The sequence below is a fragment of the Candida pseudojiufengensis genome (assembly GCF_024610245.1).
Source record: "Candida pseudojiufengensis strain CBS 10847 chromosome Unknown scaffold14, whole genome shotgun sequence".
Lineage (NCBI taxonomy): Eukaryota > Fungi > Ascomycota > Pichiomycetes > Serinales > Debaryomycetaceae > Lodderomyces > Lodderomyces pseudojiufengensis.
The window spans coordinates 165,495-192,656 of NW_026261536.1; the positions used below are offsets into that span (position 1 = coordinate 165,495).

Here is a 27,162-nt window from a genome sequence, read left to right on the forward strand (position 1 = left end):
GTAATAACATCCTGATAATACCAGTGAAATCCTTATATTGAAGCCACTAACTGAAAACTGCATCTTACTATTCTTGTTCAAATTAAAACATTCGGATCGTGCTACTATTCACAATAAATTTGTATCCTGGCTTGTTCATGTGTTGATTTTATATTCCCCACATTGAATTTTAAGTTCTACAACATTATACATGAAAGTCAACATTCACAACATGATTTTCTGTACTAAGAGTTAATCCTGAATTGGACCGAAATGCATTTTTTGAAATCAGGATATTTTTGCAAAATTGACAAAATCGTAAGCACATTAAAACTGAAAATTATTGCTAATGCAGCAGTTTGATTTAACAAATTCCAAGTTGACATCATTCAGGGTTTGTGATTCAACAGGTCGAGCCGTTTATTAGTATGCAAAGTATTTATTGCATACTCTTTCAAGTTATCATTAGCCTTTTTTGAAATCTGGTCTATATTGAAACCAGTAATGTGGCTTGTATAAAAAATTGACCAACTGAAATATTACTGAACAAACATACTGAGACTCGAATGCTACTATTTTCACACTAAGTATTTTATTTGGCGTTATACTTTTAAAAATAATTTACGATGTAATACATCAAATTAAGGCGGTATAAAAGTTTGAAACGCGTCAAATTTGATTGAGATCAAAACCCTAGCTTGATGTCACCACCAAAATTTTCTCCTATGCTGGAGCAATCATATTATCTAGCACATTAGTCGGCGATTAAAGACAAGATAGGTTTTAGACAAATTACAGAGATCGCCATACCCCAACTAAATAAATCGTAAGTAAAACAACAATAAGACAGACTTGATATTGAATTAAATTAAGTATGTAATTAATAACCATAAATTTGTTCTTATTGTCAAGTTGATTACTAAATCTATGCGCATATTTTTTCATAACAATCAAAATCTCGGAATTTATTCGAATATTTCGTAAAACGTAATTGTTACCTGCAGTACAATAACGTTTCATAAAATTAAAAAGAAATTTTATCGTTTTGTGCAACCTTTGTTGAAAGACTTTATACCCTCAAACTCCAATTAAAAGTATTAAACCAGACACGAGAGATTAAGGAAGGAGACGTTGATAATATGTATTAAAGATAATTTTCGGTTTGCGATTTCCGAATGATTTGCGGAATTATTGGAATCCTTTGAAACATTTCTGAAGACTGTTGAATTATTCAAAAACAGATATTAATATACTGACTATATTCGACGATCATTGATCGACAAAACACTTTATGAGATGCATGCAGTAACCCCCCAACAAACTATTTCTTTTAAACAATTTGTTAATCTGAAATTTGTAAAAAAATTTAGTCTAAAATGAGGAATGAATTGAGGTTAAAAATAAACATGATAGCTGTGAATGTTTAGGATACGTTAAAAACCCTTGAATCGATTTCTAAATTTCTGGTTCTTATCAAAATATTGAATCCCCTACTATTTTGTACATGATTTTACCATAAACAGAATAAATACTTTTACAAGAACACAAAAGCGTATATTCACTTTAGTTGTTTATACGAATTTCATTTAGCATCAAGTACATGGTTTTTTCAAAGTGTAAATCTATTAAATATCAAAACCAGGTTTTTCTGCACGTAGTAAACGTCATAAAATTAAAATTACAAAATTGGTTTGTAAAATTTTTGTCATCTTGTTTAAATTTTTAAAAAATATTTTTAATACATGGTAAGTTTTCAAATATAGGAGGTGTGTCCTTAAAGAAAACGTATCATTTGAGGTGAGTGACAATCAAGCTTAATTTTACAGGATTTATTCAATGTAAACTTCATGATAGACAACTACTTATAGTTATTGAATTTACCTCAAGATTAAAATCATAAGATCTCCACTCTTAGTATTCATGAAAAATGTGCTCGAAAAATCATATCTAAATTTGGTATTACCCATAGTTTATACAACACAGTATAAATACCTAACACTGTGCAATTATTTATTTTAGATTCAGCAATAAACGGTCAGGATATTTTTCGATATCGTTTAAAAACATTTCCCTATTGTAAACTCTCGTATATTGTCCAAAAGAAATAAATCATTCTATTGTTCTTGAGGTTGAAATTCGTAAAAACTTTTATTGATCAAAAATCGGGATTGTATACCCTTGGATGAAATATATAAAACAAGTTGTTCAATATCAAATTCAGATCAATAAGTTCGAAACCCTTCAAACAGTTTCCAGTTAAGTGTAATGCATTAAATCCGTAGGTACTGTCATAGGTTGCGTAATAGCAACGTTAAATATCAATTTCATAGCTAAAATGAGGTATGAATTAAAATTAGTTTGCAAGATTAACCTAAATTTACAAACTAACCAGAATCACAACTTCCAAGAATAGATAAATTAAAAATGAATAACGTGGCTTCATTAATCTGTTCTGATATGGATATGTTAAGAGTTAGTCCGAAGACGTTTAGTTTTGAGTTATCACAAATAATTTAAACTTTGGTATCACAACCATCGAATTTTAAGAAAAATTAGAGTTGACTTACATGATTATGAATAATGGGATAAATAAATTTATATCGATCAAGTCACATAAAACATCAATAAGTATTTTTCTTGTAAGAGATCGAGGACTTACCTAGCATATATTAAATCGCGTCTTTGATCAATTAATTCTTTCTCATCAGGCATTTAAGCTTCCTTACGTTTTATAAACTTACAACTACTTTGAACTGCGCAACTATATGTATTAATGAAAGTATTGTTGAAAGTGGATTCCTTGCTTCATTTATTTAGTAATCTTTGACCCCCATTTTGTTATAGAAGAATTTAAATTTTAGCCTGCTCTACTATTGGCTAATTTATTTATAACCGTTCTTGACATTTACGCTGTATTCTTATCGAGATGCAAACCAATATTAAAAAACCTTATAATGATCCAATAAAAATCGGAATCTATCTAGCGTTGTTCAATGCTTAATTGTGTCACCCAAAAGTTGTCAGTATAGATGAAATCGTTGGATTTAATTGCTAGATATCCCCAGTAAAGCATGATTGATGATGAGTACAAGGTTGGTTACTGCATGAAAAAGCTAAGTAATATTCAACAATTTTGTGTATTCTCTTACATAGTTTTTGTGTCAGTATGATTACAAATTAAAATTTCGTTTAGAGAAACTAGGATCAAACAGTTTGTCAAACAACCGTTGAATTATTGCAGACCTTAGGCTGCATGTCATTTGTAACCAAGTAAAATAAAGTATTTTTTAATTTAGGGTACTTTGGTAATCTACTGATGTGATGTGTGCATTATGCAAATATCCATTTTCAATTCCTCTCATTTTCAGAGAAACAATTTTTTATAAATTTAGTGAACTAAAGCAAAGTTTTGAACTTTATTTGCCAATAAATCCATTTATCGATGTCTCAAATTAAAGAGGATCTTCCAATCAAGCATTTGCAATCCTTTTGAAGTGAATTTAAGTTCCTGCTTATTTAAAAAATTTTAGGTAGACATCTGATACATAGATTTACACACAAGCAATTTTTTATTAGACTAAAAACAACAAATGTTCACAAACAAATAGTTTCATCATCAACCCAATTACTAACTCTTTCAATGCTACACTTAAACGTATATAATACTAAAGAGTTCATCAAGCTGTACTTGTCAATTCCAGTATGCATTAGTAGACTAATATTTGAAATTAACAGTTGCCGTATTTGAACCATATACATGAATTCCCTGGGTAAAGGTTCTTCATTCTGCAACCAAAAAGTCAAACCAACAATTAATTTGATCTTTTTTCTCAACTATGGGTTTGCTATCATACTTCATCGATGTTCTTCTTGAAAATTTTAAACCCAAGAACAAATGATGATAATAATAGCAATAGCTTTCTTAGATACTACTAAACAATTTCAAAACAACAAGATCCATAACATCACATTCTTCAACCAAAATACATGAGTACAATCTAGAAATGGAAACACTTTTCCGTTAAACATCAAACTTAAACTTTTTTAATGAAAAATCTAATTTTAATTAATTCCGAACACGTTGGAATATACTTAGAAAAATATATGCCTTCACAATTGTACTTTATCTATAGCCATATCAGAATATAGACAAATATCAACATGTAAGATGTGTGGCTTTGGCCTTTCATTGCAAAAGTGTTATCTGGGACAGAGTTGATCTTGTCATATCCCATAAATATATCGTAGTTTCACTTTTAACTCCGTCTCGAGATAACAATTTATTACAAATAAGGTTATGAGCGGCATAATAATTCATTTTTGTGATTATGTCTACCAAACATCAAATATCAGAACCTTTAATGAAAAGATTCTCAGAATCCGTGTTTTGTTTAACCTTCATCATGAAGCTAGATTGGAATTTTATCATCAAAGTTTGTTGCTAGTACTACTTAGTGGCAAAGGGTACGGGGAGTTTCGTCAAAATTCTTATTGTAAATTCAAACGTTTGAAAAATTGAGATAACTTTGCAATTATAAACAATTAAATAAATTTTTTCCAAGTAAAGGAAGTTAAAAAATTCAATGTAGTTGGATTCAGCTGTGATCAAAAAATGATTCAGTAAATTCAGCTTCTAGAAGTATGTGGTAACGGTCATTTACCTAACAGCATTAATTTCAACTCATACTTAGTTCATATCAGATCGTTGTTAAACAGTTTAACCTAGCTACAACTTAAAGCATGAATTTTGTGTAACAAACTTTAATCATTTTTAGAGTATTACCTCTCAATTCAAACGGGGGTAATTTTTCTTGAATTTTTCTTTTTAGTAAGAGCTAAAAGTTTGATGGAAACAATTCAATCAATTGTAAGTTGGCATCTTTGCATAAAGTATAAATTTGAACGATTGTTTTGATAACAATTGAAATTATAGACTATCATATCTTGTTAAAAAGCATTTAAATGCGGATAAATTGATTTTTGGCGGATAAATATTTATACTAAAGCCTAAAATTGCAAATTGAATTAGAAAATTCATTTTAATTTGTTTTCACCAAAAATGGACCAAGTTTATGTTGACACCATTACTGTTCTTGATAGTGCTAAGACCAAGAAAATAAATTTGTTATTGGCTTTGGTCTTTAATGGTTGAATTAAAGTAGTTGCTGATGTAAGAATTCAAAAAGACCATGGAATAAATCAAATAAATTGAAATTTTGTAAACATGGATACCAATTATATCTGCTTTCTAGATTCATACCAAGAATAGATTCTTATTACCTAATCAATGGGGTATTTAAGAATGAGGTCACCAATCATTAAAATTTTGTCCCTAATTACAAATCGACCTTTCATTTGGTAATTATAAATTAAGCGCCCAAAGAATAATAATCATACAATAATTATACAATAATCATAAGTTCTCCCAGACGCGTTCTTGTATTTTAAATTTATTAAAAAACTATCTAGTCAGGTAAACTTGCGTTTTAAGATTAATATTTTAGTTGTTTTAAGTAACATCATTCCTATTTGGTAATTCGTTTTCAAGAGGTTTCTTTTTCTCCATTAAGTTTTCTACTTTAATAAATTAACTTTTTAGTCAGATTCTATTAATTTACTAAGTCGACTAAAAAGCGGAATTGAGGTAAAATAATTTTGTTTGTTATTGTTTTCTATATTTTAAGTATCTCACCAGCTCTTGAAGATAGGAATTTTGTAGGTCAAATAAATGAGAAATCAATTAATAGAGCAGTAAAAGTAACGCAGAATAATGTGATGTCAATCTAAATTTATAACCAAAACGTTTTTCAAAAAACCTGTAAGTTTTTAAAATTATAGTCTCAAAATATTTGAGTCTTGTTTATGCTTAATAAAGTTAAATTCAAAATCTTTGAAAAGCACAATGTAGGAGAATGAATTATTAAGTATTGATCATATACCGATCAATTTGTAATTTGGTTACAGAATTAAAAGAATAAAAGCTCAACAATATTCACGTCGATCATTTCGAGATTGTAATTTTTACTGCAAGATGATAAATAATTGTGAGACAAAAACATATTAATTGAGAAAAATTATGAAAAAAACACAATTACAAAGAAGATTTGCGAAATGAAGTATGAAACGTTTGAAAAGTGTAATTATTTTAATTACATGAGGCAATGATATGCATTTTGATTTAATATTTCGAAAAGAAGTTATTTAAATGTTATAATTTTTACTAATAATCACAGAAATTCCGAGATTTTTAATAATTATAAGAGATATAAAACTTAACAGGCTTATAATTTAATTTTTGATTCTTATCTTTCCTTTCCTTTTAATTGCTAATTCGTCAATATTCACCATACTTGTTTGTTTACACCATGTATAAATTTACAATCCTTTTTTGAAAGTAAATGGGTAAAAAAGGGAGTTCTATGTTCCAATTTTTGATGTGTTTTGACTCTTGATTTCACTCGTACCGTTGATTTACAAAAAACGTGCTGCAATAGCTCATTGCAAATCTAGAGGTGAAGGATAAATATTGAATTTTTATTGTAGAATCCGTTATAAGTAATAAATTTTGGGGGTTAAATTACATGAGAAAATTAAAAAAAAACAAATTCTCATAACTATTGCATTGCATTAAGAAATACACACCAACAGTATTGTTCTCTATTGAGTTTTAATGCCCAAAAGAAAAATGTTATCAATCCATTGCTTTTTTTTGTAAAGAATATAAAGCTGATTTTTACAAAAGTAAAGCAAATTTGAGAATTTGTTTATTTTTGATAAACATAACCATTAATTGTTGTTTCCTATTCGGTAAATTTAAAAGTAATTAGGCTAGACCCTACAAAGGATCTTGAAACAAGTTCACAAGAACTTGTTGTGTTGGTAAGTACTCACTAATTTTACTAAACTCAACAGGGTAAGAAGAAGGAAAATCTCAATTGTTGCTCAGAGTCAAGCCCTAAAGACATCCCGAAAAAAAAACTCTCATACAACCCTTCTAATTCTGTGAATTTGTTTTAGGGGTGAGGAGATTATTCATCTGTAATTGAACGTACTATACTAATGAATAAACCCTGCGCTTAAGGTCAATCTTGTCGTGTTGTATAATCTCTGGTTTGAATGTAATAAGTTCTATTCGTATATGAAAAATCTTACACTTGTAATTAAATTTATGGAAAAATATTTGCGGATAATTAGTATTCAATTTATTCTTGTGATCCTCCAATCTTCAAACGTTTAGATGGAATATCCTTTAAAATAAAGGGTACCTAATTGTTAAATAAGGGTTCAAAACTTTTTATCGAAAAAAATCATTTGTTCTAGATACACATTTTTGGGTAAACTTAGAGACCTGTTGTTAACTAAAGATTCATTCTTGTTTAGTTTCAAAATGGAATATCTAGTATTTAAGCTTTTATTTTTTATTTTTGAGTCACTCTATTAAATTAAAAAAGCTTGTTTCATAATTTTAAATTGAAATGTTATAACCGAACTTTGCAAATAATTGAATAAGAAACATTTATACGCTATGAGTAACCCATTCACAACTCATATTAGAACCTCTACAGCAATAGAGTGTAAATAGCTCTCTTTCAAAATCAGCTTTAAGCTTTATCCCTAATAAAAATCGGTGATAAATATTTAGGTTTGCTTTTGTGTTCAAACGATTATCTTAGCAAACTTTTTTGTATCAAATATTCTAAAGGAAGTTTTACCGTACAATAGGTGAAACGAAAGAAGGCAATAATAAAGTTTTCTTCTATAAGGGACCTTGTACGAGACTATTGTGCTAACTTGAAGAGAAAAATGGCCTGATTTTTATCTTTGAACTGCCAAAGTCGAGATCTTACATTTGCAATTTATTTTCAACATTTCTGTTTACATCCGATTTCTATATTAATTTTTTTCAGATACCTTAACTTTTATTATATTCGTTACAAACTTCGAACCAAATTAGAATGCTGAATAAACTCCTGTATTTGACCATTATTTTAATAATATTTAACAAATAAAATAAACCTTGGAATAAAGTCCGGCCAAGTAGCAAATTTTTAAAAAAATAATCGTACTTTGGAATGTATCTTCAAAGAAGAAAGATCGACATATTCTAGCTGCGCTTTAAGTAGATATTGCATGAAGTTGTTAAAGAAATCATTTCCGAGCTATTAAAATCTTTTGTCTATTAAAGTTACATACTAAATTTCCCCATAAAACTAGCAACTATTTAAGTAGTTTGTACTTGAACCTGTTTGCAGATCAACAATCATTTTTGAAATTTGTCCTAAGGCGAAGGGTACATTGTTCAAATTTATCTTTAAATAGAATAAAGAACAATCAAATTGTTCCTAATTTTAATTAAATATTTTTTTTTTATTTTCTTTTATTATTTGAATTATAATCAAGGTAGATTTTGTGCCATATCGGGATTCTTATCTAAATTAGATTAAATGAATAAATAAATAAATAGATTAAGAGGGTGCATCTTATTGTTATTAATTTTTTTGACCTTGAATGTGCTGACTCCAATTTGGTAAAATTGTTATGACCTTAAAAGCTATAAATAAATTGTATAGAAATGGCCAATCATATGATAATTCATTTTGAAATTAATATGAAAAGTTGCTTCAAACCAAAACTTCAAGGTAAATTTTGTGAATAAAATGTAGTAATATAAACCAGTTACAAAGTTAAAAGATTTACAATTTAATAAACTTGTTAACAATATTGAAAATCTTTCGTAACACAATCTTTATTCAAAAAATATTACATCTTAGTTTTGCTCTAAGACATCATTTGAATTGAACATATTCCTTTACAAAAGAGATAGAACCACAACTATATTTACAACTTTTTGTCATATTGTTTTTTAAGTAGCGCAGAACATTAATGAATATAAAAATTGTAGAAATGGTTGATTAGATTTGAAATTTGCTTTTATACTAACCCATAAAACCAATTAATATAAAACAAGTATATCGGAAGAAATATAATGAAAAACAATAAAAAAATAATTGCGGGAAAATTAATTATATTTACCAAAAAATAAATTTTACTCTCAAGTTAAACAATTCAATTCTTATTCAAAAGAAATCGTTTATGGTGTTTAGTAAGTGATATTTTTGTTAAGTAAAAAGACAGGTCTTTATGCATGAAACTCTACATACACTCAATTATAATCAGCAAGATATAATTATTAGTATATAATTGAATCAAACATTGAAGTAAAAACATGGTAGCGCTTTAGAATCTGCGTGCTAAGTTCAGAGTAAGAATAATAGAGGTGCATTAGTTAAGATAGAACAATAGAATAAAATTTCTTTTCACTTGGATCAACTAAAGATTTAAAGATTTGCAAGGCAGTTTCAACTTTTGCAGTTAGGCCTTAGAACCGTTTGATGAATTATGTTCATCAAAGATTTTATAATTTCAAGATTGATCTATTGTTGAAAGGACTTTTTAAAATCAAATACCCAAGTTTATGATATATATTTATTTGATTCAGTTTGATTGATTATAAGAAATGATATCGGAACAATAATCAACGATAACTTGGAATGACAAAATATTTAATTGTTATCTATGTTGAGTCAGTAATTTACTCACTTTTTGTTTCAGGTGATAATTTTAATATTTTGCGCTTCCACCTCCATCCCCACTAAATACTTAGTGTAATATTTTCATCCTCTCTAATACCTACCCTTGATGACTTCCAAATTCAAAGGTTGGCTTAAGCATCATGTAGATTGATATAATTATAAATAAAAAGAAAATAAAATGTATTTAAATGATTCTACTCTTTTTTAATTTTATGCATAATATAAATAAAACGTTCATACCATTGAATCCTGAATACTTTTTTACTTGTCATACATAAGTATATTGCGTTATAGAGCAGATTCATTTGTATAATAGAAAATCGGGATCTTCCATATAGTTAAAAAAAATTTGTCAAGTATAAACGTTTGAATTTTTATAAAATACATTAATTCTACGTGTCTCGGTTGTTGTCATTACTGATTTGCACTTGAACTTCTAATCCCTTTGAACTATAGAACAAATACCTAACGCATTCTTTTCTTTTCTACTTTATGATGTAAGTGCTTGCTTTGTTTGTTTAGTTATGATTTTCTTTTTTGTTGTTTGTTACGGTTGAAAAGAGTATGTTTTTTTTTTTTTTTGGCTGCAAACTTTTTAGTGGAGGAAACTATAGCAAGTGTTTGATATGTGTTCAACTCAATGTATTTCACGCCTGTTAGTTAAAGACAGGATATTCAGCTTAGGCAGGTGCAACATTAGAAGATAAAATTTCTATAATGTATTGATGTCTCAATATTTTTCATTTCTGTTTGTTTAAATCAACCGGAGTTCCATAGTGAATTACATAGGGATAATTCTTTAAAATTAATTAAATCTGGCAAGCTTTATTTATTTGAATCACTCATGAACTAAATTGTTGGGAGCTTCAAAGTTGTTGTACAATCATCGTAACTGATAGATTTGTTTGAGGAGCGCAAATATTAGTATATCATATTAACCTGAACTTCGTAGAATATTTTAATTAAGCTTTACGAAAAATTTAAGATTTGTACAACATTTTACGAAACACAAAAAAATTGGTTCATCTTGTTAAAACTCAACAAAATGAAATGACACCAGTTGATGTTAGTGACTAGATGTTTCATCTTGTTGATGCAAAATTATGTAATAACGCAACAATACTTCTTGACTGTAAGTTTTAAATGTCACTCGCCTTGGGATTGAAATTAAGCTTATGTGAACCCATCAAAAAAATAATTTAAGGCAACCTCAACACCTAAAAAATAATAATAATTTTGATTACGATATGAAACAGAAGACCAACAGTAAATTTTCATAACCTGACGGAGTTCTATTTTCTAAGTTTTAGTCAAAAAATCACTGATGACGACCATATAGCTCTATCATTACGAGACGATAGGGTGTACATGGAATATAAGCTACGTAAAGATCTAAAATACGGTTTTTCGCCTTATTCGAGATCTTATTATTTTCTTTTTTTTTCAATCTATTGTTTCAACGTTTGTCAACATCAAATTGAAGCAAATCTTGATTTACTTCAACTAGTCTTTGACAACAGAATAAGAAAATTACTTCTAATAATCTGGTTACCGTTTTGACTTACCATAAAGTGATAATGCAAGCACTAAGATCTAATATGAAACTTGAATTAAAAAAACTGTGGTTTCATGGGCCGAGATTTGTTTTTTCTTTCCTTTTTTTGCAGCCAATGAAAATATTATAATTATGCAACTTAATGCTGAATGAACATTAAATGAGCACCTAAACTCCACTGCGTAATTGGATTGAAATATTATATAGACCAATGTAAGGCGCAAATTGAATCGATCATATGATCAAAAATGAATTATAATATATCAAGGCAAACCTTAAAATAATTTATGTTGTGTTAAAACATTATTCAAGAGTCTAGATGGAAACGTTTACAATTCTATTGGAATATACAGATCTGTAATTACAAAGTGTTGTTTGAACTTAAGAGGTTCTACCAAGCACTAATGTTTTACAAAGGTATAGTCAAACTTAATCAGTTTTTGTCCTAGAGAAACAAGTTTCATTTGCGAGGTCAATAACAATTTGAATCCAAGAACTCATAAATTCAACTCCACTTCTTGGCCCAATGATAAATATTGCAGCTAAGACTACAATCAAACCCCAAGATTTCCTAGAGTAAGATCAAGAAATATCAATCCTACTAAATTACAAGATTGTCAAAATTGTCAAATAAACAAAAACCTCTTCAATTTGAATGATCTACCCGCCTTGTAACTATTAAGGGGTTCATTTATAATTATAATTGTTTCTTTCTATTTTGCATGTAATTAAGGTGATCAAATAATTGAAGTAATGATCTTCTTAATTATCCAAACTGTCATGATAATCAAATAAACGTGGATTGTAATTGGTGTGCCTTAGGAGTTCTTTGAAAAGTAGTAATTTCGTAACCATTATTAGAACGCGTCTTCCAATTTCTCGATTTAAATTCTCATAAAGTCGTTATCATCACTAATGTTCGGCATCAAAAAACCGCCTTCATTTTGTTGTTTAAAACTTTTCAATCTTAACAATAAGATTAAATTTCTAACCTTTAAACATTTTTTCGAAATATGTACGAAAGTACGAGCTAGATCTTTAATTTTTCTTTGTTCCATTATTTTGAATTTATTTATCGCGATTTATACGATATTTGGAAAGTTAATTGAAAAGATTAGCGTTATAGTTATGAATTTTAACATATATACAAATGGCATTGTGGATAAGGAAAAAACACAATTTGGGTGAATTAAAGTTAAGATCGATCTCGGAGTACTATTTAACCGTAAGATCATCAGTTATTAATTAATTAATTAATCCATCCTCTTAAAGCCCTCTTTACTTTCATGAATCAAAAAAAGCAAGTTGGATTAAAAAATTAAACATTAGAAAACAGATGTCCTAATATGGTTAAATTTTATCATGACAGATCAATAAATCAAAACAAAAATAAACATCAAATAAATATCATATAATTCAAGACGTGGGTGGATTAGATTATAGGAGGAAAAGGAGATAATTTTAAATACTTATTTCTTTGGTTATGTTGACCTCAGAGAACTAAAAATACAATCTAAAAAATGATTTTCATAATTATTATATTTTCACCGAAGAAAAGTATAAACTGTTAAAAAAATGAATCAAGTCAGTTAACAATAATTGATCAGCGATTGAATGTGTGTATAGTATGTAAAAGGAATAGAATTAAAAAATTGCAGATCATTTTTATATAAGAATTTAAAAGACGTTACACTAAATAATTTTTAAACTCTTGAACTAGTAAAGTTATGAACCATTTCATTTGGCCCAAATTTAGTCTAGCCTTCAAATGGCCAGGCAGCTGTTTGAAACCACATGATATACCCTTACTAGATTATGAGTGAGTAAACTAATGAAAGATTAAGTCAAATCAGTTTTGGAAAATAATTGATTATGAACAGTTGATATCATATATATTACTGGCAACATTCAGATCTATTTATCGCAAAATCAATGACGATAACTTCGATCAACAGACAAGGGCGTATTAAAGACATATAATTACATCACTATTAAAGTTTAGACTTAAAGCTTAGATAAAAAATTTGATATATTATTAACTAAATTAAGTTAAAATAAAAACACAAAGTTTATCAAGTATAAAGAACAACCGGAGTAGTGTATATAAGATAGAATCCTGAAAATAAGAGGTGTAAAGACTCTATTAACTAAAAGAATATATAAAAAGAAGCTAATAAGAAATTATGCATACCTTATAAATGTACTGCATATTATAGTCACATAATAGGTAGTACAAATTTTAATTTAAGCTATAATGCATCTTATGTAAAATAAAATAACACTAAAAAATAAAGTTTGTGTACTATTTCTCTTATAATTATATCTTAACTTTTGTGTCAGAAAGTTTATTTTTCTTACTAACCAAAAAAATTAAAAAAAAATAAAAAATAAAAAAATAAAATTAAAATAAAAAGTAAGATACACATCAAAATGTTACTTGTAATTTATTATTATTATTCTTCTAATAAAGATAATATTACAAAAAAAAAAGATGCATATTATTATACATTTTTAATTATTTCCTAAATATTTTAAGATTTATATAAAAAGAATATCAAATATCCTTCATAAAATTTATAATTTATAAGATATCATAAACTTCAAAAAGTATTACCAGAAGAATCAATAAAACACTTAAACATATCAGATATACTTAAAGATAAATTAAACTAAATTATAAACTCAAACTTGAGATACCATTATTAATTGATATAAAGCATATAAATATTATATGATTAAAAATCATCATAATCAATCATTTTCAAATATATTCAATAACAATATAATGATGAGTTCTTTACATAATTCACCTACTCAACCAAATGTATCTAAACCAAAATTACAGTCATTACCATCTTTTAGTGAATTGTTAACTTCAATACCTTCTTTACCATTATCAACTCCAACACAATCATCATTTATGCATTTCAAATCAAGAAGTAATAGTAATTCATCTACTTCTTCATCAATACCCATAAATTTTGCTAATTCACAACACCAACACCAACATCATCAAAATTCAGTTGTTACTTCTCCTTACAATTACTATTCACAACCTTCGGTTCATCATAGATTACCTACTCCACCTTTAAATCCAACTAATAATGTTGTTGTTCAGAAACAATATGTATCATATCAACCTCAACAATTTGTTGCACCACAACCAATGACTTCATCATTTAGAAATTCATCTACTTCATCAAATATAGATCCAATAACACCAATAACTACAAATTTTGATCATAAAATACGATCTTCATCAACTGGTGATATACCTCATTCTTCACCTCAATCATCTGTTAAATCTATTATAACAACATCAACAATGTCTACGAATACAACTCAAGCATCGCCAATTTTTCAAGAACAAAAAAATCATAATCAATATCAAGATCAAATAACTTCACCAACATCATCTACATTATCAACAACTTCAACTTCAACATCTCCTAAATTACCATTATCTAATTCTACATCAACTTCATTATCACCAAAAGATCCAAGAAGAAAACATGTTTGTAGAGTATGTTCAAGATCTTTTACAACATCAGGTCATTTAGCAAGACATAATAGAATTCATACTGGTGAAAGAAAACATGAATGTCCTTGGCCTTCATGTGAAGCTAGATTTGCAAGACAAGACAATTGTATGCAACATTATAAAACTCATACAAATGGTAAAAATAAAAGAAGTAGAATTTATAATAATTATAATTCTCAATTAAATAAAGATAATAGTGAAAGTATTAATAATCTACGTGATACAATTAAAAATAATTTAAATATTGATAATGGTAAAGAAGTTGGTAATGAAAGAAAAGATCAGACTGATGCTCAATCTCAATCTCAAGCTCAACAACAGCAACAACAAAATTATCATCAACAACAAGTTCAACAACAACAAATAATACATCAACAACATTATCAACAACCAGTTCCTCCACCTCAATACATGACTTTTACATCTCATCAACATCAATACCCAATCTCCTCACATTCAGGTAGAACTTACTAGAGACAAGGTTGAGTTTCAATTCTTATTCATGCCTTATGTTATGACTGTATGCTTTTTTCAATTTTGTTTTTCATTTTTTTATATTTTAAATCTAGTGATGATTCATTACGATTTTGTTATAAAAAATTTTGTACTTTTACTTGTTTTATTCAGTTTAATGTTTTATGTTACTTGTTTGGGTTTTCACTTAGTTAATTGGTTTTATTTTTTTTCTTTTTTTTTTTAAGAGTTTATATTGTTAGTACATGTTTACTTTGCTCATTAATATTGACTGTAGTTACTCAATATCTGTAATAAAAATTGATGTGTTCATATAAATATTGCAAGTTTCAAAATTTAGTGTCGCGAATTTAAGTATCAAAAAGAGGGTAACACAATTCATATCCCAACAAGTTTTAGTCCATATTTGAGGAACAATTGTCCGAATAAACGTTTGAAAAATTTCTTTTATCCCTAAAATAATGAACAATAACTATAATTAAATCGAAGGTAATACATCAAATTTGTCACCTTACGGTTAGTAGACTTAGTCTATTGTCAATTAAATAATTAGATTTAATTAGATTTAAATTAAATTGTTAGTTTCGAAAAAAGAAATTTGCGAAACTTCATTACTTAATTGAGCGAGAAATTTAATTATTATGGGTAAGAATTTAAAAGAATTAATAGTTAGTAGCGATGGTGAAATAGTAATAATAATGCTTTATTCAACAATTCTAAATTAGTTTATTCTTTTATAACTCGCTTCTCTATTGTTTAATTCAATTCGCTCCATGATTTGTTCTTTTCATGGTAAAAAAAAAGGTCTAGCGAGATCACTTTTCCGATTAAAATTTAGTTTTTCAACCCCCCATTTTTACAATAAATAATATTTCCTTGAATTATTGTTCTCTGATAAACATAAACTTCAATAATCACTACTATACTTCAAGCATACTCACTTTGCTGTAAGCTACATCATTGTAGCAAGACGCTAGTTTAAAGGTCACAAATCATTTTGACCTTAGTGATATGAGTTGTGGATATTTTTTAAAACTAAAGACAGGAAGATGAAAGAATGCGCGTTTTTTCAGCTCAGGTACAACCAAACCAAACAGAACCCTACATTTCAACGTGAAGTGACTCAATAACGTGGTAATTAAAAGGAAAAAATGCAGGATGCTCTTACAAACAGTAAAGCAACAAACGAGATCAATTAACAGCAGTCAAGTCTACGAGGTTTTACGAGACATTTGATTGTAGCGCATCACTCTTAATCACAGATCAATTTTATAGGGAAATATATTATCATGCAAGTACATTATTTTCAAAACCTTTTTTTATGGTAGTAAGGAGACTAGATCTAATAAAATCAAAATACATTTTTTGATGTAGACTAATAAGATTTTTGGTGAAAGAGGGAAAATTGCAGGATTTTGCATGAATTTGCATTTAAAAAGGATTTACTTAAATTTAAAGCGGTAATTCCCAAATACGAATTTATAAAACTTATACATCCTAATGTTTTCGGTTACAAGACGATCGAGCCTTATATGCTGCGATTTAATCATTGATCGTATCTACGAATAGTATCTTTTAAACTCAAAGTTAGTGTTATCACATTTTTTTTTTGAAACATTGATAAAGTCAGATGTTGAACTTATCATTTATAATCAAGTTGACATCTATATTATCCAAGAAAATTCTGTCCTTAATAAATCACACTCCTTGAATGTACTTTTGAGCTTACATTAATGATATGACGTATGTTCATAAGTATATTTTATAGAATTGGTTCGTCTTGCATCCTTCAGTTCAGAGTTAGTTTCATTAATTACGATCTTAATCCAATGGTTGCATTGTAACACACTACACATCAGATAACAATTGTTTAAAGTCTAAACTATGAACCATGTGCAAAGGTAAGCAGTAGAATATAATTCGATGTCTTTTACGATTCTCAAGTTAGTTTATGTAATATTGTGTAAACATGTCAGGAATTTGATTCCCGTAATATTCTAAATACTGATTAATGCAGGTCAGTTTGTAGCTAGTCATTAATTCTGTAATCAACCCTTTTTATCATTGGAGTATCAAAGGTTTTGAATTGCCAGTCCAATTAATGTTCATAGAATTATTCGTCTTCTAATTATGACCCATTTGTTCTTCAAAAAATCTGGTATACATGAAACACGATATCCTGATTTCGAGAGCTGAAACATCTTGCATAAATTTACGTTACAGAGAAATGAAGAAAAAAGGGTACTTTTTCTAAAAGCATAACTATTGGCATGCAGGAAAGTCATATGATAAGAAGAAGAAAAAATCATAAAAGAGAGCTGCATGTAATTCATTTCAACTTCATGTTAACCATCAAAGTGAATTTACGTATCAAAATTTCTTGGATCTTGAGCTATACATTCCTTGATTTGAGAATTTTGAGATCAATTTGCAGGATTTTGCATTATGTTCATTACGTCTGACTCATGCCTTTTGAGTTCACTATTTGCAACTGACAATTGACAAGAACGTTGAATAAAAATTAATCTATCATGACATCATATGCGGAAACGAAATTTACACAAGATCAGTGTAACGTTTCAAATTTAAATATTTAGAAACTTTTTTATTTTCTTGAAAACTTGAGTATGTTCATAATTCTGTAATAAGTAATCAAGGACCATTAAAGTATAGTTTTTAAGTTGAAGTACATTTACTATTACTAAATAATACATCTTTTAAAGCTTATTCATAATTTGAATAAAACAGTCCGTACTCAATAAAATTTAAAGTTTCAGAATCAGATGTTTTTTTTTTAATTTACTATTCAAGGTTTTGTATCCCTCGAATTAAACTTTAACAAACGTACTGTCAACCAAAAAAAGTAAGTTGAGTAAGCACGTCTAAATACTACATAACGTTAATTCTGCATTAATTGATTGATTAGAAATGCGCTTACTTTTTTGCACTTAGTACTTTGAATACCTGGCTTACCTTATTTTAGTCGATGGGAAAATCTAAAGCATTTAAGCATAAGCACATTCTAATTTAAATTCAATAATAGTCAATATGGAAACAAACATCGTATAAATTTGTCAAATAATTTTGCCGACGCGTATATTTAACTTCATTTTACTCTCAAGGACACTTTGAAACAATAATAAAATTTCAAGGTTTTGAAAAACCATACGAAACGAGTTAGTAAACGTTATAATTAAAGTTAAACTTTTCAAGATACAAAGAAACTTTAAAAAAGAAAATTTAAAGAACCCTACAAAAGATAAGAACTAAGTAGAAAAATCTTAATTCATTCAGTTTAACTTTGCATAATTTTTTTCAAAATAAGTACAACTGAACCCATGTAACTTTGTCAACATTATTTTAAGCTTTTCAAGGGTAAAAAACTCGTGAGACTGACAAAGTTTAATTTCATATTTCATCGCACGACTAAACATCAATTTTCAATACTACCTTATCCCTTCAAAAAGGGCTTTAGTAGAGTAATTGTGACACGAACAAGAAAATTCGTTGTGAAAAGATTAACCTTCCTATCAAATTATTAAATAAAACAGCAGTAAATTAATATGGCCCCTAAAAATATGAAACATTTTAAACTTTTTTCGCACTACCATTTGTTTCAAAATATTGGGGAAAAATAAAATTTGCAACCATATTTAAACTTTTCATAGCTGAGATAACGCCAACAAAATTTCTAATGAACACCTATGTAAGTATTCAATTTAATACCAATTTAAGTTTTTATAATACATCAACTCAATTTAAGAAAAACGGTCCGACATTGCGAGAAGTTATTTTTCATTGTGCATAGTAAAGAGCCAATAGTTTGAGTTTTTACATTTTATGTATCAAGTTTCATTCTATATTAAGACCGGGATTAATCTTTGATCATTAAAAACGTTTCTTGTAGTTCTTTGAAAAGGTAGTAGAAGTTTCAACTAGTTTTATCTGAGCTTAAAACATTTTAGGGTAACATTGAATAAGATAATGTTTAAACAACTCATGACAATACTGATATAAATCAAGCCTTTGCAGAATGTAGATTTTTCATTCACATCAGACCCGAAAAATCAATGTGCAAGCTCACGTATTATTTTATATAATTTTGGGAAGAAATTGAGCTCAGTACATTATAGAAAGATTTTTGGAATGATGGAGACAATTAAAAATCATGATACTAACACATAGAAATTACACTTTAAAGTTAGGATTATTATACTTTATTTCAGATATTATTGAATGTAAAAGATAATGATTAAAGTTAATTTTTTCATTTGAACTATCAATTTTAAGGGTTTAAAACACAAGCCGAGCTCCCCGCAAATTCCATAATAGTTTGAATTAAAGCTTTACCAAGTTTAAGAAGGCTATAATTATCAGCGAAGTTTCTTCCAACGACTTCTGCAACACGAAATCAAAATTCTGATCCTGTTATGACCTGATGATTAAATTTTCTAGTCTCATGAAACAACTGCAATCTCAAACACGTGGTAAAAGTACAACCATAATTTTATTTGAATTGATAAGTAACGACAACCATTTAAACTATCTTTAAGTGTATATGCACAAAAGAAGTACAATAAACTTAATAGCTCACTCCCTTAATTTCTGAAAATAGATAATATGTATCTGAAATGAAACATAAAAGAAAAATTTTATAAAAAAAATAAAACTAAGGGGTTTCTGAGCTTCAAACTTTTTATGAGCTTATCTTCACTACTGTAACATGACTTTTAAAAATAATACAAAAAAAGGTTAATTTTAAACTTAGGATTGATTGAATTAACAAGATTAAATTAAAGAATGGTTTGAAGTTAAGTTCAACTATTCGTAAGAGACAATCAGCGTATCTCATGTAATTTTCAGTCTTTGAGTGGAAATTAGAGAACTAATTCATGTCACCTTGGTATATTTTAATTCGGGTGTCATTTTAATTAAAGTTTAAGCTTTTTGAGTTTAGTCTTTCAACTTTGTGAACATTAATCTAATAGTGTATCCTGAATTGAAAGGTATACTAATCATATGTAATTGTTTTACTCACAGCATAGATGAATGAAACCGAGTAATGACACATACCAATCTTAAGCCAAAACTGTTTGAGCTTAGTATCTGCGAAAACTATGATGAAACAGAAAAAAAGTGGCTTTTATTACAAATGAAATTTACATTCTTGTGTCTAGTTTAGACATACTCAACCGTTTTGTCGTTGATTTAGTTTAGTTTTGTGGATGGGAATATCAATTAGTTTAGATTATGAACTAAAGCAATAAGCCGACTTGATGGGTTAGTAGCCGTCGATACCCTGAAGGCGGACAGTCTTATAAGATGTTTAGAAAGTTTGGCTGAGAGTTACATGTAGTAATGGAATAGTTGTATGATCCCCCACACTAATAAAGTTAAATTAAACGAAATTTGCATTGTCATTAAAATCTAATTAGCAAGCTGGACCATTGAGTTAATAAACAATAAGTTTTGAATAAAAATGTTTAAACCACCCTCACAAATTCAAATACCAAATAAAGTTAAGTAAAGATACCTTTGCGAAAATTGATATCCTTCGATGGGGAGTTATACCTACAAAACAATAATACAATATTTAATTGTTCTTCATCAATAAATGTCAAATAGTTTGTATCACAAAATTAAACCTGAAATTTCATTCTATTTTTAACCATGCTTGATCATAATAAAATTAGACTAACCTTTCACAAATACTACAACAAGAAATGCGAGATATGAGAGAGGATTTGTATTACAATTCTTGGTTTGTATCTTTCAGTTAAGGATCTTAGGATCTACCTCGAAATAGCTTACGAAATTTATTACTGGAAGAAGTTAAACATTTATTTAAGTGGAAAATAATTTTAAGTGGTTTTGAGTGCTTTGTAAGCTAGCAAATTACTATAAAAATTTAATTTTCTTCTTCAAGCAATTAATTAAAGGTGGGCTAGTAACATGAAATTCTGTATATTCTGAAACTATTCCATATGTTTGTAGTTTCTTTGTTTTCCTATATGGAACCTTTGTTATGTTCTATATCAAGTTATTCTATTATTGTTTCCACCTACTAATATTGTATTATTACTTACACAATTAATTATTATTTTATTCTATTTCAAAATACGAGACTCATAAATCAAGACTCGATAGGCTATATTGAAAAAAGGGTCTTCCATATTAATTAAGAAATCTTCCACATTAAATAAGAAACTCCAACAGTTCATAGTCGATGATATACAGGTTGTAACTCCCCGATACTACTACTTCTTTCTATAGACTCTCCCATAGATAGTGATGATCTGAAGAATATAGAGTAAGCCATGTATTCCAATAAAAATTTTTATTTCGAGAAAAAAATTTCGAACAATTTTAACAATTGTTGAAGAATTTCATGTTATGAACCCTCAAAAGAAATTTCTATTTTAAGTCATCAACTTTTTCCGAATATAATACGAGTGAGCAAAATTAATACAAATACAATTTTAAGAAAGGGTTTTTTTAGTATTTTAAATCAATTGAATAAAACCGTTAATCATTTGAGTTTAAAAAACTTTAATTTTAATTGATGAGTTTTGGTTTAGCAATACCTTCTTATCCGATATTGGTAGAAATTAATAAAGCGGAAAATATCATCATCAACCTACAAGAAAAAAAGTACAAAGAACTTAATGAAAGACGCAAATTTCAAATGCCAACTTTTTGAGTAACTTAACTATACACGAGTTCATAAAAATGAGTATCATTGATTTCATTTCCAAAATTATTAATGTATCTATTGAACTAATTCATCACAAACCTACCTAGAAAAAGCACAAAAGCCTTATGAAAAACGCAAATTTCAAATGAAACTAAACTTTTTAATTAATAACTTAACTAACTATACACGACTTCATAAAAATGAGTTCCATTAATTTCATTACCGAAATTATAAATGAATCCATTAATAATAATTTTTCTTAAATTAAATTTAGTATCAATATTTATATCACCACCATCTTTAAATTGTAAATTAGTTAATTCATCAATTCTTGCTTCTGCATTTCCTCTATTAAGATTTAAAACTTCTTGAATCATTGTATTTATATAATGACTAATTGCCTTGGGGATATGTTGATATAATTTTGAATTAAACTCACAATTTGCTATTAATTCTTCATCAATTAAATCCTCATCTGAATATTCTCCATAATCCACAGTTTGTTTATCTAAACATTTCAAATCTTTTGAATTTGGAATAGAATGAAAATCCCATAGATTATTCCATAGAGGGAATGATAATTGATCAAGTTGTGTTAAACTTGACTCTTGAATTTGTCTTTCATTTAATTCATTCGCTATGATCGACATTAAATGAGAAACATTCAAATCCTTATATTTGTTTAATTTTTTTGAATAATATTTATGACGAAATAAAAATTCATCGAGTTTATTTAAATATTCGTCACAATAATCACATTTACATCCATTCCATAATATCGCATTCATATTTTGTTCATAACAAGCAAAAGTTTGAAATAAATTTGGTAGATTTAAAATGAAATTTGGACTTTCGGATTTAGTTATAATTTTAGGTAGTAATGATAAATAAGTTTCAAATCTTCTATGATAATTTCCTTCAACTCCATCTGAAAAATTACCAAATTGTGGTGTGTTATGTTTTATTGATAAATAAGATAGATTGGAGATATAATTTGATATGAAATTTAAAATGTTTAAATCAAATGACTCGTTTAATGAATGAGTTTCAAAAACTGAACCTTGAACAATTGAAAGCTTTCTTAACGTCGGTATATTAATTGGTATTAAGTCTAAACAGTCTAATACGTAATTTTCATCTGAGCTCGAACACGGTATTACTAGTTCTAGTTCTTTTATGGTCAACCAATTGATTCTAGAAATCAAATTTCCAGATAATTGTAGATCCGAGGAATGGAAAACGAGTTTGAATTTCTTTAGCTTTTTTAAAAATATTTGTGGTCCTATAATATTTGTTTCACACCATTTATAATAATCCAAGAAATTATCTTTTGCTATAATCAAACTCTGTATATTTGTTAAACTTGTTAAATCCAAATTTTGATTTTCACTTATTATCAACTCCTTTTTCGGACCATTAATTATTGTGTTTTCGTCAACAATGATTGATTTTAATTGCAAGTGAGACATATTAATGTTTGACCTTAATTCTGCATTAAAAATATGGCATATATCCAAAGTTTGAAATATATCAATCAATTCTTGTAGACTATCTCTAATTTCTTCATTAAAGTTTCCAAAAATATAAATCTCTTTGACATATTCTATCAACTCGACATTAATTTTTAAAGCTTGAATTAATATTAAGATTCTGGCATTGATCACTTTCAATTCTAAATTCTTGTTTTTCGAAAATTTTGATCTCCCCGAAATTATAGTGTTTATGCTATTTTGAAAATCAACTCCTCTTTTCGAGTGCTGTTGTATCGGTTGAGTTTCTGATATAATTATTTTCTGATACAATTTTTGTAAACATGGATGATAAAATTCATAATTTGTTTGTGATAGACATAGTAATGAATGTTGGGGTAAATACGAAATGATTTTATTTCTAATTGAGCTCGGTAATGTTGTGAACAGTAATTCGACAGCCATTACTGCATCGTTCTACTATTGTATTCCTTTCAGTTCAGATTGCTTCTTATGAAGTAAAATCTTGGTCCTTTGTTTTGCTTTTTCAAGGCCCAAACATATGATAAAGTCATTTTTCAGATTCAAAAATATCACCAAACGTTATTCCAAAATAGGTATTTTCTACCGAAGTGCACTACTAACTGTATTAGTACGTCTACAAGTAATCAAACTTTTCCTGTTTTACTATTGACCAAAATCCAAAAGCTAACTTCAAAGGTTCAAACGATTTAACAAGATTCGAGAATTATCAATTTTCGGTTTGATTATTTCATCGAAGTGGATTTAATTTTTCACATTAACAATAAATCTTAATCCATTTTTCATCAGATTTAACTAAATCACTAGAACAATCAAGATAATTTTGAAATGTATTTTGTGTTCGTGCATAAATTTCGGATTGAGACGAAGCAGGAACGTTTGAAGATATCATTAAATAATCGTTGAATTGTGGATGTGCAGATGAAATTTCTCACAAGTTATTCTTGCATTAAGTCCGATTTTCAGATTCAAATTTTATTCTAGTATTTAAATGCACAAATCCAAAATTATTCATCAATACCTAAAATATGTATAAATCAAAAGGAGAATTAGCACAATGAAATATAAATTGAAAAGCAGATTAGAAATGTTAAATTAATCGTCAAAATCATTAAATGGACGATCTCTGAAACATGGTCCTGTATATAGTAATTGATTTCAAAATTTAAGTTTTAAGGGGAAAATCATACATTTATAGCCTAATATCATAAAAGAAATTTTAAGTTATTTAACTTACTCTTTAATTGAATTGCCATTGCAAATTTGAATCAAGAAATTAGTAAAATATTATTAATGAAATACCTTATCAAGAACTTGAAAGTAAAAACAGAATTTTCAATCTACGACTAATATTACAACCTTATTCATTAGAATCGTAAAGTATAATTTGGGTTATGTTGATGCGATTGCTTAAAGTTTTACAGTTTGCAAAATTAATGGTATGATTATAAATACCAGATATCTTTAAACCTATAAATCTCAGAAAATATTATAACCGTGTATTTTACCATGAACGTAATTAATAAAAAGCAAAGAATATAGGCTGTAACATTCCTTTCACATAGAAAACAATAAAAATTTATCTCAATGTGAAATACACTTGATTAATATCAGTACCTCGATCGTACATTTTTTCAAATTATTCTGCTTCTTCGAACACTTAATGACAAATTCATAAATTTACTCGGATGTCAGCGGCCAGGCTCTCATTCAAAGCATGCTCAATGAAAGAGATACTAACTTTTTGATACACCATATAAATTGTAGAATATTGTAACCATTACCTCGCATTTAATTACAAATTTAATTATATTATATTGAAAAAATTTAGTCGGAACCTTTTAGACTATTAGTCAAAAAAAAATTCGGGTAATCATTGAACAAAGCCGACCTGTAGATCTATTTCTATCTATTTTTAAGGGTTCTTGCTCAAATCATAATATATTTTTTTTTTGTTCAGGGTTCAAAATTTTGATCTACATCTTCATTAAATAATTGCATTAATCTTTGATTTACATCTTGACTAAAAAATGTGCATTTAAAAGAATAAGCTAAACCTATCACTTAGCAAATTAAAATTTTTGGTCATTCATTTTTAGAATATTCAGTCGAAATTTGAAGTTAATTCATGATTCATTTCATGTATATTTTTTGCATGTCTCGAATTTATTTTACCCATAGTAAAGTTTCATCATAGCCACATATAGTATTCGTTATAATGACTGCGACCAAATTTGCATATAGTCATCGACTCCTATTGAATCATTAAACAAACGAGCCTTAACAGCAAAAGGCTAAAGAATAAAAAATTTACAAAAATGTAGATCTAAGCTGCTAAATAATACCTTAACCAACACATTCGCTGTTCATAATTTCAAGAAAAAATATTTTCAAATGAAACGAAGATCATTTATACAGTGACATCAAGATTTACCTCATACTTGATTTGCTGAAACGTTTGAATTCAACTGAAAAGTTTTATATAGTAACGCCATCTTCTCTTGCTAGTTTTACCGGTCCAAAATTTCTTTTTCTTTTTTAAAGTAATAATGTTGAAATCGCATGGCACTGTATTGCTTAATGTGTGGAATGTAGGGTTCAACCTTAAGAACGACGATCATTAATATGTGATCGACAATGTATTGTAAATCTTTTTCATGCGGATCGATGAAACTGAATTTTGATTTAAAAGGGTTTTTTGCCCTAAGTTATTTTTATCTTAAATTCTCTCTATTATTTAAATTGAGCAACTTTTGTCAGATGGGGACTCAGGATTTTCGTCATACTAAAACTGTTCCAAGTCTGAAGAAGACTCCGGCATTTCCAAAATAATTTTGTTCTTTGGTTATTAAATGGTATCATCTCTCACTAGGTTTTCATTTTGCAAAACTAAATTTTGATTGAGACACTTTTAATGATTTATTGAAGAATTAATTATTTAAGGACAACTATTTATTGAACATAACATTAACATAATGTGCCAGATTTAACACAGTTGGTGAGAGAAAAAACACGAGGTGATTACACAACTTAGTGCTAATTCCTCAGCCCTTGTAACTATGACACAACATAATTTGCATAGATAATGGCAAGAGCTTTGAAAGCTGTCACATTTGTCTTCATGAAATACTTAAGAGAAATCTAGCCAACTAAGCAGTAAAAACTGTTCATCACTCAGCTCAAACATATAGCATATACGACATCTGAATAAACCAGATTTATAAACGAATTTAACAATGATACCAGGAAAAGGTTACATTTCGAGTATTAAACACTTATTTCATAAATATGAGCTTTCACCTTTTTTGATTTTTGAAGACTGACACTGTTTGGGTCATATTTTTTAAATTACAAATTTCTCAAAACGCAAAATGCTGATAAGAAAATTTAGGTTAGAATTGATATCAAACTCGGTTGATAAAACAACGTTAAATATTCAGGCTTGATTAGAATAGTGAGCTTTCACGTACCTCAAGTCTCAAAAAAATGGTCATGACCACTTTTTCCTTACTCCTAAAGAATAAATCATAATTGGTGATGAAATGGAGTTAGATGCCATTAAACGAATCAATAATAAGCCCTCAAGTCGGATCCGTACAATTGAAGTACTTTAACTTGCTCATTTACATCAATTTTTCATATATTGAAGTGATTTTTACGATTACTAATTCGTAAATAAATCAAAAGTTGTTAAAGTTTTGTCATACATATTCGGGTTTACCTTATAATATCTCCGTTATTTTGAGCAAATACTTTATATGAGTCGTTGCCTGTCTCATTGTAAAATCTCTATTTAGAATGTTCTGCTTGTCAAA

The 27,162-nt window shown here is 27.9% G+C and overlaps 2 protein-coding genes across 2 annotated transcripts; one reads left to right on the forward strand and one right to left on the reverse strand. All coding sequences in view use genetic code 12, as the record gives it.

Moving 5' to 3' along the window:
• Positions 1–13,858: 13,858 nt before the first annotated feature.
• NRG1 (Nrg1p) lies at positions 13,859–15,142 on the forward strand (the record flags this gene model as incomplete). Its single annotated transcript, XM_051759271.1, has 1 exon — positions 13,859–15,142. One exon carries the CDS (start codon positions 13,859–13,861, stop codon positions 15,140–15,142), a length of 1,284 nt encoding a protein of 427 aa, XP_051612935.1.
• A 6,870-nt stretch (positions 15,143–22,012) lies between these two features.
• KGF55_004376 (uncharacterized protein) lies at positions 22,013–23,770 on the reverse strand (the record flags this gene model as incomplete). The annotated part of the gene is made up of 1 exon (XM_051759272.1): positions 22,013–23,770. One exon carries the CDS (start codon positions 23,768–23,770, stop codon positions 22,013–22,015), a length of 1,758 nt encoding a protein of 585 aa, XP_051612936.1.
• Positions 23,771–27,162: the final 3,392 nt, after the last annotated feature.